The following is a 14,369-nucleotide window of genomic DNA, read 5'->3' on the forward strand; positions in this document are numbered from 1 at the left end:
CAGGTTTAATGCTGTAAATGATGGGCTACAACACACCGCCGTTACTCCTGCACTATTTGCTTCCACGTTCCTCCTCCTCGACCGGCGTGGTTTCAGCAGCTGAAGGACACAACGGTAAAACAGCTTTTGCTACCCCAACACAACTAGACTTTCCTTTTTCTGCGTCAAAGCGACAGACACAGAGTCAAACACGGTGACACGGTGGGAATTTTGGTTGCAAAGACCATCAAATCTGTCCGACCTGAACCGCTTTCACTGTGATGCTGAAGATGTCATCATGATTCTTGGTCGTCTTCTGTCTGGGACAGCCCAAACTGACACAGTGTGTACAGGACTTCACAGTATTTAACGATGCTAATTCACATGGAGATACTTTATCAATAAATGATCTCTCAGGTGGACGCCATGCAGGTGCAGTGGTTAGCACCGTCACCTCCTTGGTTCAAATCCAGTCTGGGGCTTTTCTATCAGGAGTTTGCATGTTCTCCTGTGTCTGCAAGGCTTTTCTCCAGGTACTCCCACAGACATGCATGGAGTTAGGTAAACTGGTGATTCTAATTTGGCTGCAGGTGTTAGCCCTGGTGACCTGTACGGGATACACTCGGCCTCTCTCTCTATGACAGCTGCGATGGGCTCTGACACCCTAAGACACTGATCTAGATAAGTGGAAGAAAATATTATGGATGGATGTTTGCATTTACTGTAAAAATACTGCTGCTATTCTCTTTATCAAGCTCTTGGTTTGCCACAAATTATTTCGTGTTTGGTTAGTGGTTTTGCTATGTCTTCATATCATTACTTAGGCAGTAAAGCAGCCTCTGCATGGTTAAAAAAATTACAGAATTTTTAAAACATGCATTTTAAATACGAGTGATTATAATAATTGTACTTATTCTGGCAGAAAACAGAAACAGAATATGTAATATGTTCAAAAAGAAAAACCTTCAAAATGTTGCATCTTTGTTAATACTGTCAGAGGTTAATTAAAAATGTTCATTGTACTGTTTTCAGTGTAATTACTGAAACAAAAATAACTGCGTTCAAGTCATATTTTAACAGCAAATATAAGATGTACCGTCAGGGAGTGAGTGCATGATTGGATGCAATCACACAGACACACAAACGCGCGCACACACGCACGTCTTTTCAAATGCATCTGAGCCCAGAGAGCTGACTGAGAGGACCTGGCAGTGTTCTTATCTTCCTCACATTGCCGTGTGACTCACAGCATTACCAGGCAGCACAGTCATTAGGGGCAAGAAGACCTTTCATATCTCAGTCAGCCCCACGGCTCTCCACAGGGCCGGCCAACAGGGACCCACACTCGCCCCCTCCTTTCTCTGTGGCGAGCTTTTTGTCTCTGTCCCACTATTCTCCGTTGTGCTTCTGTCTGGCGATGTCTCACACAGATTTAATGTCAGGTGTTCTCTCACTGTGTTAAATAAGTCATTTTTTGTGTGCCTGGAGGGGACAGAGCCCATGTTTCCCCTGTCAACCACAACCATCACAGCTGCATACACCCACACACGCAGACACTGAATACGTGATGTTTGTGTGTTCGGCAGACAGCAGCAGCAAGGACTGAGTGTGTGTGCCGGAGATATAAGAGGTATTCAGGCGTGGGCTGCCGCCGGCTGCAGGGACATTTTACCCCATCCCTCCTCACCGCCTCGGCTTCCTGACGCCCACCTGCATTTTCCGAGGGCACAGATTGCAGGCCTAACTCACGATGGTGGGATGAGTTTAACGTTGCGTGCTCTTCCAATCGATGTGCACGTTTGCTCGTGAGTGACGGCTTGGATGAGCAGGGACAATAATATGTGGTCACAGCCCTCCTTCTTAAGGCTGCGCCAGCAGGGCTGACAATCAGATGACTGGCACAGAGAAACCAAGGCTCCAGGCAAAAAAGGTAAAACGTGGCATAATTTAGGAGAGCAAAGCGTGTGCCCATGTGTGCACATGTGTGCAGAGACAGTGTAACTGAAGCCTTGCTGAAGGATTTTTCAAAGGAAGCTGATTGATTTAAACAGCTTTTTACTGACTTTGTGCCACTGTGCAGCTCACATGTGCTGCAAAACAACTCAAGCTGCAGAGAGACACCACTCACTCCAATTTACCGCAAATGCAAATGACGAAATGAAACGACAAACAGTTCAGAGAATATGAAAAAAAGTGGTGAAAAACAGAGAAAATGCAAAATAAAATCAAGTTTCTATCCACCAACCAGGCATGTCCAAAGTCTCCTTCAGCTACAACCATTTATAGTTCATACAGAGCAATAAAATACATTTTTAATATCATCCCTTTACGGATTTTATGGATTACGAGCTACTGTTGTTTGGAAAAGCGATTGAGCCGTTTCAGCTGCTGTGATCAAATCATATCAACATGATTTATACGTGACAGAGTCTTCTAAAAATGACCGAGCCACCTGATTCTGCTGCTCCACTGAGATTTATTGTGTCTTTAAGTGGGTACTTTTGATTTTCTTGTCCACTGTTTCGGCCGAGTGTCACTTTTCTGGTCGATGCTGTTCTCTGGCACAGCGAGCAGCTTTTAGCGAATAAACCTCCCCAAACACACAGTACTCAGGTCTGCAGGCTCAGTGTCGAGCTGGAAAACACGGCGGAGCATTTATCGGCTCAAGAGCCGGATACTTTGCCCAGGAGGGAGTGGAGACAAAATCAGAGCTAAAAGGAGAATTACTGGATGCAAATAAAGACACAAACATGACTAAAGTTAGTCTGAATCTGTTGGATGTTTAGACTCTGCAGCATGATTAAGACAGACAGACGCCGCCTCACCTCATGTTTGCCCTTCATCCTGCAGATCCGGATGTCATTCTTGTTTGACTCCCACGTTCTTTTCTATAAATGAAATGAAACACGGATAAATGCTGCGGCTTACCCTGGCATTTCTCTCGTGGAAAATGACATTTTCCAGCTTGGAGACAAGTGACGTGCGTACCTAAAAGGCTGTAACTGCCATGCGTGTCTGCTAAGAAGGTGCTTACCTTGTTGTAAAACATCTCATCTCCTGCAGTGGTGTCCAGCTCCACACGAAAAAGGTCATCCCTGGAGAGGGAGACACAGAGAGGGAGTTAGACAGCACAGCTCCATCCAGAGCTAACAGCAAGGCAACATCGGCTCCTTCCTAACGTGGATTCTTTTGCTAGCTCGAGTACATCATCTGCATTTGTAACCTGTGTTTGCTTTGTGTATAATTTAGCCACAGCACACGCAGCTATGTGACGCAAACACACACAGAAATGCTGTTTATTCATTTAAAGTTCATAAGAGCAACAGAGATTAAGGAAGAGCTTTACAGTGTCTTCCGTTTGTCCCAATATATACAGAAAAATGGCCCCAAATTTGGCTTATCAGTCTTTTCTAGTCCTAAAATTGAATTAATGGATGATTTAATCAAGTTGTTACACTGATGCTTTCACGCCCCAACACGCTGTCCACACGTGGTCCAAAACCCTAACACCATGCATGTATTCATGACTTCCCAAACACTTCTTTTTTTGCACTCTTAGTCTGCTGTTTGCAGTAACCTTGAAAAATGCCTCCTAAACCAGAGTTAGGCTAAGAAGCTAACAGCTGACGTTTGCATATTGATGAGGGCCAGGACGGATCTGAAGCATGGGTTTCTTCTGAAGTGGCTAATCTGTAAATCTGCCACAGCCATGTTAGTCCCGCAGTATCGATCCATCTCTGACCCAGCTCTACCTTCCATCTGTGCTGCACGAACTCTCCTAATTTCTTTCACAGAAGGCGAGGCGCACAAGTGCTTGCTCATGTGAGCTGGAGAGTGTGTGTTTGCATCTAATTTTAACGAGAGAGGCGGCTGTGAGAATGCATGCTTGATAAGAGCCCAGGTAGGCCAAGAGCCAGCAGGTCACCCCTCTTCTGAATAATTTATCTTCACTTCCTGTTGCTGTGTCGGAATATTACAGCCCTTTCAGCACATCAGAGCGGGAGAATTGTTAAGTGGTGAAGAAGTGCAAAATCACCAAACAATGGCTTGGTGTACCCCTGCTTAACAGGTCAAAGTTTAAGCATCCTCAAATCAGCGGAGAGGGCGAGAGAGTGAGACGTAATCTCATCCAGGCTGCTTCAGCATCGTCTCGGCATGATGAATACAGCAAAAGGCCTCCGAGTCGGTGGGGCTGGCAGCCAGCACTGTTGTCTCTCGTAGTGCAGACCATGAGGAATTATTTACACTGCTGCTTCTCTTTCCTTCTGCACTTCAGGTTGTTCGAATGACGCAAAGCCTGGATGCTTTTCTTTGTTTACATGCGCGTTAGCCAGTTTCTGTGTGCTGCTTGTGACATAAGGTTGGAGTTAAGGGTGTGAAAAGAGTTCACGTTTATATTGCAAGATGTGTGTTAAGCCTTCAAATCACCTCATAGGTTTTCCTGAGAGCACAATCAACAAGTGTCTCTTTGTAGCCTCATCTACGTGTACGATACCCACGTGCCGGAGTTATTATTTTAGAAATGCCTCCAAACCTTTTGACCTGGTAATTCAAAGTCAACACAGGCTCAATCGAAACTATTTTCTTACTCAACCAGCTCATGAACTTTCTACAAACACCAGCAGGCTGAAGGTCGAGACCTCTCAAATTGCCCTCTTGGCCAGGTCTCTCTTAGAAAAGAGATTTGAATCTCAGTGAGACTTTTACTTGGATAAATAAAGGACAACGATGTTTTTTCTTGCCATAGCTGCAGTATTGTGCTGCTTTTCTGAGTGAAAATCCAGCGTGCAGCAGAAGTTACAGCAGTGAAGGAACAAAAATGGAGGAACTGACACCGACATTAATGACTGAGAGGACTCCGGTGTAAGTATGCGAGAGAGGGGACATCAGGTATCTGCAGACCACATCCTGCACGCCATCAGCATTTTACTGAGAGAGCAACAGTTTGATCAAAGGCCTTAATTAAATTTAGGACATTTGGATATTCAGCGGCCAAAATAAGCATGCAGATAACATTATGGCTCTGCTATGACCGACACCCTCAGTCTTAAGCATGAGCCTCTGGTCATGGGTCATGGGTAGTTGTGCGCCTTCTTCTCTAAAGTGATACAATCTGCAGATGCAGTTTGGCAGAAAGGAAACAGTTCTCAAATAGAACTGCTCAAAACAAGGTTTGGGCATTTATTTGATATCTGGTTGCTGATGAGGTGTTTGAATGCCTCTTAGGGTGAGTGGCATCGACAGATATATTTTATTTACCAGAACTTGCAAAAGAGAGCGCATTACTCCAAACCTGGCTTGTATGTCTTAGAGCTCATGTTAAAATTCCAAAGTTTGTTTTTAAATGCTTAACGGTCTTGCCATCCTTACTCACCCCCGGGTAGGGCTGTTCGATATAACGATATATACCGGATGACGATATAAAAACGTCTATCATTTCATTTTACGCTATCTTTGTTTCGTGGTGTCGCAAAATAAACTGTTTACGGCAATAATTTTTTCATCTTTTTGATGGTCACTGTAGTGGCTATATTCATTTCTTAAAGTTCTCTCTTTCTCTTATATTTTATATAACCACACTACAGACGGACAAGCGCCTGTTTTTATGCGTTGCGGTTAGCAACAACGACGGTCACACCATCGCGTGTCCGCTTGTTTATGTTCCACATAAACCTTTCACAATAAAGCTCAAGATCCTGTTGAGACTTTTCAAAATAAACTGAATCACGTGAAAGAGCAGATTATTTACGGATGAGAATTAAAAAAGAGCCGCCAGGTTCCAAAAAATAAACATTTCTGTGATTTATATCGTTATCGGGACGATAGAATTCTTATATCGGGATATGAGATTTTGGTCATATCGCACAGCCCTACCCCGGGTTCTCAGGTCAGCTGACGAGCTGCTCCTGGAGGTACCAGGGTCCAAGAGGAAGCTCCGAGGGGACAGGGCCTTCTCTATGGCTGCTCCTAACCTCTGGAATAACCTGCCTCTGCACATTAGTGAGGCCCCTTCATTGTCCATTTTTAAAACTAGTGCTGTCAGCGTTAATCTCGTTAAGATTACGTTAAAGCCATAACCTCATTAACGCGGTAAATCTCTGTTAGCGAGTTATCGCGGATCGCCCCGTGCGTGGGACTGCATGGCGTCAATGGGTTAACGAGCAGTTATGCCGTTAACGTCATTTTAACGAGATTAACGCTGACAGCACTACTTAAAACCCAATTTTACTCCTTGGCTTTTCACAGTCTGATCGTGATTTTCCTGCTATAATTTAATCTAATGCACTTATTTTATTGTTTTTATTTAATTTTAATTATTATTATTTAATTTTATTTATTTATTTATTTTAAACTTAATTTAATGTACCGGTTTTTTTGCCATGTCAAGTGTACAGCACTTTGTTTCCAGCCTGAATTGGTCTGAAAGTGCTACATAAATAAATTGCTTGCTTGCTTTACATACTAAACTTTCCCTTCCGGCCTCAGTAGAGTGTCTCCCTGTCTGACTGCCACAAGCCAACTGACCTTCAAGAGTCACATTAGCGGGCTAACACAGTAAAAAACATCCAGACTGGCAGCAAGTTATCACTTCCCACTCCAGGTAATGCAGAATGTGCAGATAAAACATGCGCGCACACACACATACACGCCTACACGCACACAGACTGACGGCACAAACATCTTACAAGTGGAACAGTTATTCAAGAGTTTGAGTCATTCCTTCAGTCATGCTGTCAATTGGTAAACTCTCCAATTGGTTTATGTTTGTGTGGATTTGCCTGTTGGATCTGACTCGGGGCTGAGGACCACAGGATCCACAGCTGCTCGTCTTAACAGCAATGAAATGGGGCTTAACGCAGCAAGACTCTTACTCCACTTGGCACCAGTCAAATACAGAGTTTACTTTCATTTAGCGGGGATGGGAAGAGGACACGGAGAGGTAGCAGCTCTCAGCGGGCGTCTGGGGCAGGGATTTAGCAGTGCTTGCAGTCAGAGGAGCAACTATGCTAATGGCGACAGGATTTGGGGATGAGTGAGGCGTCTTATCAGGCCACGCACTCTGTCGAAGCTTTTGGCAGTCATACCTGCCACCACAGGTACTTATTCATACAGTGTACATTTTAAAACTCAGTCACCCTGCTGGGCCGTCTCTGGTTCACAAATGCGTTTGCACATGGATCTATTTCTTTCCAGGCTGATCGTTTACCACCAGGAAGCCACAAACACTATTAGCCACTTACAAAAAGATAGAAATATAGTCTCGAAACTTTCTCTCTGCTTGCCTCCCCCGCTGCCCCGCCTGTAAGCTTAGTATTTTCTCATCATCCGGTTGGTTGACATTCAGATCAGATTTCTCCTCCTGTTCAGGAACAATTTCTACAGCTGTAAATTCAAATTAATTTTTTAAGTGTTTCATGGCCGCTTGTTATAAAGCAGACCTTCAGACTGCAGTAGCTATAGTTGTCTGAGGGAAGTTTTATTGCCCGACCGTGTGCATATGTGTGCTTATAGATCCTCCCGGTGCAGACAGAATGGCTGGAACCAAGCTACATAGTTTGATATATTTACTACCGAGTCTCAGCAGTGAAGTTAGGCCTGCTGGAGGCAGGAGACTGGGTCATTTCCTGGAGGACAGCGGCGTCTCTTATTGGAAACCGCTTCAATCTTCCTTCCACTACAGCAAATAATCAGCACCATATGTAGAAACTAACTGTCTCCTTCTTTCGGGATGTTTCAAACTGTGTTACTTTCTGGACAACATGGACAGTAAATCTTAACGTGCATGCTCTTTTTTTTAGCACGGTTGCTTCAGGTCGGCTCCTGAATGGCGTCGGTGGAGAACCAGATGTTGCACAGCAGTGGCGCAGGTGAGGAGACTGGGCTTCCGGCCTTTCTGACCACCGGGGCTACTATCTGTTCAGGATCACTGCCTTCAGCAGACTGACAGGCATATGGGGACCATCATCACACGGAGAACAAACTAGAAATCACTCAACTTGATATTTGTCAGGTCAAATATCAGCCCTCACATGCAGCTACTCCACAGAAGAGAGCGACAGCTAAAGGAACACGCTAGTAATAAAACGATAACATGCATTCAATCTTTCTGTCTTAATGTTTACAGATGGCACGCAGCACGCCGTGGCTCGTGGTTATCTTTTCAACATGGCTGCAAGGCTATTCCGCTCAGGCCTACATAACGTTTCCATGTGCTCAGTTCTAAAGTTCCTGTTTGAGAAGGAGAACTGCTACCGTGGTGGCATCGTGTTGCTGTCACACATGTTTTCTTCTAACAGATGTCAGAGTAACACGAAGCAGCTGTGCCAGTCTGCCAGGTTCCTACTAACTCAGAGGTCTGCCTTGTAACTATTAATTTATTTGTCAATAAACTTCTTTTGGAAGATTAATAATACATGCTAAAACCTGAGGGGAGACGCTTATTACCCTGCGAGCAAGCTAATCTCAATTACTCCTTACTAACTTCGTGTGTGTGTCCAAGCTGTCATTATAACAGTATCGCAGAATCAGGTGCAGCGTGTTTGACAGTGTTGTTTTATGTGTTGCATTTGAAAGGCGAGACATTTCAGGAGGAACCGATGACTGAAAATTACATATGCTGTTTAATAATTACACATCGGGGGTGGCGGTGGCTGTGGACGTGGAGCAGGTCATCCACTCTTCCAGTCCATGGTCAAGTGTGTGTGATGGATAAAAGTGTGAAAACATAACATAAAGTGCTGTACAAATGCGTGTGTGTCTTAGAGTGCTCTAAATATACAAAATGAAAGTATAATATACTGTGAATGTCAGTGTATTTACTGTTTAATTGGCTCGTGTGAAACCAGTACATAAACAAGCTAATCGATTTAATAGGGAATGGTAATGTAAGTGTTTTTTGACCAGTGTGAGGTTGGCATTAATGGTTATAATGAAGAAAATGTCATATTCTGGAAAGAAGTAAATAAAATAATCGATATAGAAAATTTTACAAGTGTTCTAAAAACATCAGTTCTCACATCTCTTTAGCTAATGTTTTACTGGTCATGTTCTGCCGTCATTCTCCAAATGTCACCAGTTCTTCAGTATTTATGTTCCTATGCTGTGCGAGTGGACTCGAGGCTACTAAAAGCTAGTCTCCTGATACTTTTGGCTGATCGCTCAGGATCCACAGAGTCTCTTTAAGTCTCTCAAGAGACAAAGTTTATTAAAGAAAGGCTAATGGTCCAAGCAGGTCCCACAGGCTACACATCCTGGGCTTTGTGGTGCCATGTTTCACGGGTCAAAAACTATTGACTTTTTTGCGTGTGTTGATGTAACATCTGGGAGTATTTCAGCCTCAGCTGTACTTGCACATTTCCTCTGAGATGAATCCTGACGTTCGCACTAAGGAGTATCCACATGGGGAGCGATTCGCTTGTGGCTTCTGGGTGCTCGCAGACATTTCAGGTGCCGGTTGTTTAGCTAACCATCTGTTCCATTCACCACGCTGTCACGTGTCCAGCACTGCCCTGCACTCTCACTGGTGGTTGCTTCAGCTGTTTGGTATTGCCAGCTGCTTGTTCGTATCTACCTCCTTGAAGTTGTGGAAACTCTGCACCTCATAGTGGTTGAGTTTCTTCTACTGGTTATGAATTTAAATATATTGTACAAAATATATTGTGTATAATTTATTTAACAATAAATTGGGAATAAAAACTGATATGTGTACGTTAAATATTTTATGGTGCCCAGGTCAGCTCAAATGCTCTCGCCAGCATCAGTAGGAGGCGGTGAAGCATCCACCTCTCCAGGAGTACAAATTGGGTCGATGAGTCGGTGACGCGAAATCCGTCCTTGTCATGAAAGTTAGACACGGATCTAACTTTGGATCTAACAAACTCTTAAAGCAGTGAAACTGTTTATCAGAGGGAACGTATGATTTTTAGGAAACTCCAGTCCAACATTAGCTGGAATAACATGAGCTTAGAACCAGCTATTGTTGTTATAGCCAATTCTTTGTCTGTGGTATAGAAGCCGGAAGGTCATGTGTCTAATCTGCATGTTGCCTTAGGTTAAATCTCTGACTTCGGCTCTGGAGATGACGCTTCAGGTGAGGAGGAAGAGGATGAGGTGGAGATGAGGAAGATGAGAGCAGTGGTGGAGGAGGAAGATGAAGAGGATGAGAAAGAGATAATGAGAAAGACATGATGAAAACTGAAAGAGCTATTTTTTCTTTCTAAATGAAAACATGGACGCTTTTCTGTAGTTCTTTAGGCAAATTTAGGAATTCTCATGCAAATGGAATGCCACTGGGATACGGAGGGTTAACCAGGCTGCTGCTTCTCGCTTCCTGTCTGGACACAGCTGAAGTTAAACTTGCTCACTTTGAGTCAGGAGTGTATGTTTCACACATGTGAAGTCACCAAATGTCACTCACTTTCCGTGATGTGTCTGGTCATTACATCGACGATGGCGCTTGGCGATGTGAGTTACTTGGTAACACATATAGTGATAACCAGTGTTGGTCAAGTTACTTGAAAAAAGTAATCAGTAACTAATTACTGATTACTTCCCCCCAAAAGTAATCCCGTTACTTTACTGATTACTTATTTTTAAAAGTAATTAATTACTTAGTTACTTAGTTACTTTTTAAATACACGATTTACAACCTGAATAGGTGATAAAGCGATAGCTCTTTCAGCCCAATTCTACTCTTTCTACATAATCCATCATACAAAATGTAATCAAATGGAAAAGTCCCTTTTTAAAACTTGTTTTATTAGTTTTAATCTTTAAACTTTATGCCTGAAGCAAAAATGTAATTATATGCAACATTCTCTGACTGGAAGAAATTTGTTTAACATTTAAACTTATTTTCTACACATTCCAGCACATAAAATAAAATAGTTTTTTTTGTGCTTACACTCACTCTTTCAAATAGATGCAAGTAAAACACATCAGAAAATAAATAAAAATCAAAGACTAGCGGTCCTTTTGCTCTATTTTCACCTGTAAAGCAGGAGTTGGGTAGGCGGAGGTTTACCGTGGTGCAGGTGTGCCGCGGCGGTCAGTGGAAGAATCCGCGAGTTTCTCTGTGAATTTCTCATTACGTGGTAGCGCACTCGGTGCTTGCTTGGAAGTTTAGGGGGTTTTTCGCTGTAAAGAGAAGTTTTCTTCCCACGCACAACGGACACTAATGTTTTTGTCACTTTTAATGGAATCAAACTCAAAGGTCAGTACTTCCACGCTTTGAACGCTGCACGCTCATACTCTCTCCCGCACTCGATATGTTATCCACTGTTGATCTGCACACAGCTGTTGTCACAAACGTCGCACTTGCTTACGTCACTGTCATGAGACATTCTCGCAAAAAAAAAATCACGGTTTTAGTAACGCAGTAACGCAGCGTTCCTATGGGAAAGTAACAGTAATCTAATTACCGTTTTTGCAATAGTAATCCCTTACTTTACTCGTTACTTGACAAAAGTAATCGGATTACAGTAACGCGTTACAAGTAACGCGTTACTGCCCATCTCTGGTGATAACAGGCAGTCCAAGAGATTTTAAAACCCCAGGTAAGTGACATAATGTACATTAGTATATACACTGATCGGGCATAACATTATGACCATCAAGGTGTGCAAAAGTTGCGAGGTGGAGTCTCCATGGATCGGACTGAGATCTGGGGAATTTAGAAGCCAAGTCGACACCTCAAAAGCAACGTTGTGCTCCTCAATCGTTCCTGAACAATTCTTGCTTTCAGCACATTATCCACAGTGATCAAGGAGCACCGTTCACCTCTGTTCCTTCATTGAACCACTTTTAAAAGATACTGACCCCTACGGACCGAGAAGACCCTGCAAGACCTGCAGTTTATAAGCTCCAAGTCATATAGCCATCACAGTTTGGCCTTTTTTCAAACTTGCTCATTCTTCCTGCTTCTAACATCGAACTGTGAGGACAAAACGTTCACCTGCTCCCTGATATATCCACCCACTAACAGGTGCCACAATGAAGACATAACCAGTTATTCACCTAGCAGCAGGTACAGGCCCAATTGGTACATCTACACGTGTGTCTGCATGTGTGTGTGGGTCGCGTACCTCGCTCCGATGTAGAGCGTCCGATTGACCTGCAGGATCCTCTGGACGTGCAGAGGCTCTTGTCTCAGCCACGTTTTGTGCGGTCGGCCCAGAAACACGGGGTATCTTCTCACCACTGTCAGAAAATCAAACAGAATGGCTTCTCTGAAACGGACATCCATCTTTGCCAAAAGTACTCAGCATAAAAGTGGTTTTGTGTTAGTTTGTTTTGACAGTTCAGCCTCAGTAACAGGTATTCAAGGTGAAGTGGAGAAAGCATTTGAGATCTGCATTTGAAAGCACAGCTGACGCGCTACTTTAAATGTACCGAGACACGGAGGGGAGCGTAGACAAATAATCTGAAAATGAAAGATGTCTGATCTGCACCTCATATGTCATTATATTCACAAGTTTTTGTTTGTTGGCTGATTGAGATTCACTTTTGATGGATTGTTCATTTACATGCAGCCTTTTGTTGACAAGTTTGGCAATGCATGTTCTGCCGGCTGATTCGGATAATTCAAAAAGACAGAAACAAATATCAGAAAGGTAAATGATCAGTGCTGTACATCGAGGAAGAGGAAGGGAACCGAAGATGGAAGCAATAAAACATTTCCAGTCATGCTGTACCACAGATTTCTAAGGAAAGCTGGTATATTTCTATCTGATATTATTTCATGTGCTCAGCACAGTCTGCTTTTTTCTTTTCATTTCTATATTTTTCTTCTTCTACTTCATTCCTATCCTGTATGTCTTATCTTTGCTCCGGTTTCTGCATCACTCTGACCCGCTGTGATTGGGCCTCTGACTTCTGTTTCCACTTATACCTGCTGTAAACCACAGCTGTTGGGTCTACTGCAGCCTAGCCAATAGGCAGCACCCAGTAGTCAGACACGTCTACGCTCAGCTGTTCATTATTGATATACAAAGAAGGGCCTGGACTTAGCTGGAAAACCACCGGTCAATATTATTGAACTGCAGTCAATCTAGATCAGGGCTAAGCCGGAGACTGCAGAGCCGATACGGAGCCACAGAGTCTGAGCGTTCGAGGGGCCGTATCTCTCAAGGGTCTGAGCTCATGTGTGGGAAAGTCACGAATGCGAGAGCCCCTTCCACGGCTTCAGTCTCATTCCCGAGCGTGACCCCACGCTTCAACGCGTTTTGTGTGAAATCTCCACAGCCACCATCGTGACCTTAACCCTTCGCCGTAGCCTCCCCCCTCATTCATCACCATGCGCATTTGGCTGTAACCCAACACTTCACATCATGTCGTGGGTGAGAGAAATGCAACGGAGGAAAAGGGAGTAGGAGCGAGAAAGCGAGGGGTCAAACCTTCTGTAGGGATGAAGTTCAGGGGCCCTGGTTCCTCCGGGAAAGCCGAGCTAGCCGTTCGCAGCAGCCAACACAGCAGGAAGAAGTAGGAAGGGGCCACAGCTGCCATAGCAACCCAACTGCAGAGTCTGTGGAAATAGAAAAAGGGAGAACTCGGGTGAGGTGTGGTAGACACATTCACTAGCAGGCTAGTTCTCTCGAGTTCATCTTTGTATTCACACAGCATCTGCGTCTCCGTCCTGTCGGGAGGGGAGATAAACATCTGCTCAGGGTGACGGATTAAGTCACAATGACAATAAATAAATAAATACTAAAATACTAAATACATCCACTCCAGGAGAAGTGTCCAGTCAGCCACCTCTCACTGTGGCATCACCACATCAAACATCACATCACAATGACACATCCAAATCCTACGGGAAAGAGACATCAGAGGAAAAAGAGAGGTTGACATCCTGTCAAAGACAGAGGACAACGTATGTCCCATACACCGATCGATAAAACCCTCTGTGGGCATAAAGGGAGAGAGACAGGCTCGATACGCGTCACGTATTATCCAGTATGAGAGACAGAGAGAAAGAGAAGTGGTGGTTTACTTAAATGAAATGCTTTCCAGTGACGCAAATCATTTTTCACCGGGCAACACCGAGACTTGTAGGTCTAGAACGTAATTCATGTGGAAATACAAATGATACCCAAATGAAGTTAGCCTACACAATCCATCTGCAAAACGATGGCTCCAGCACTTAGCCTTGAAGGAGGAAAGCACTCAGAATTGATATCGACTTAAACCGCAAACCTCAAAAGGTATGACGAGCTGGCTACCCCCCCCCATCTCTGTTTGTGAGACTGAGCTGCCAGAGAGAACTTTATAAAGTTGTTATAGTCTTAAGATCTGACTCATCTGTAATTATAGTAAATTTCCTGCCTTGCAATAAATTGTGTTTTCAAAGGAATTCCACAGAAACACGGCAATTTACAAAGCCCCACAGCTCC

At 43.8% G+C, this 14,369-nt stretch overlaps 1 protein-coding gene across 1 annotated transcript in view; it reads right to left on the reverse strand.

Moving 5' to 3' along the window:
* sema6bb (sema domain, transmembrane domain (TM), and cytoplasmic domain, (semaphorin) 6Bb) overlaps window positions 1-14,369 on the reverse strand; it is a 134,719-nt gene that overhangs the window by 61,837 nt on the left and 58,513 nt on the right. Inside the window, exons 2-5 of the mRNA XM_086282258.1 lie at window positions 13,374-13,501; window positions 12,063-12,177; window positions 3,014-3,074; window positions 2,805-2,867 (exon numbers count right to left, since the gene is read on the reverse strand). Coding sequence (XP_086138384.1) covers window positions 2,805-2,867; window positions 3,014-3,074; window positions 12,063-12,177; window positions 13,374-13,482 — 348 coding nt within the window. The 5' untranslated portion in view covers window positions 13,483-13,501. The remainder of the gene's footprint in view (window positions 1-2,804; window positions 2,868-3,013; window positions 3,075-12,062; window positions 12,178-13,373; window positions 13,502-14,369) is intronic.

Source organism: Aulonocara sp. 'chitande type north' Nkhata Bay, linkage group LG23 (assembly GCF_057382095.1).
Source record: "Aulonocara sp. 'chitande type north' Nkhata Bay isolate Kocher_YH1m ecotype deep benthic linkage group LG23, A_spYH_male_GT1.1, whole genome shotgun sequence".
Classification (NCBI taxonomy): Eukaryota; Metazoa; Chordata; class Actinopteri; order Cichliformes; family Cichlidae; genus Aulonocara; species Aulonocara sp. 'chitande type north' Nkhata Bay.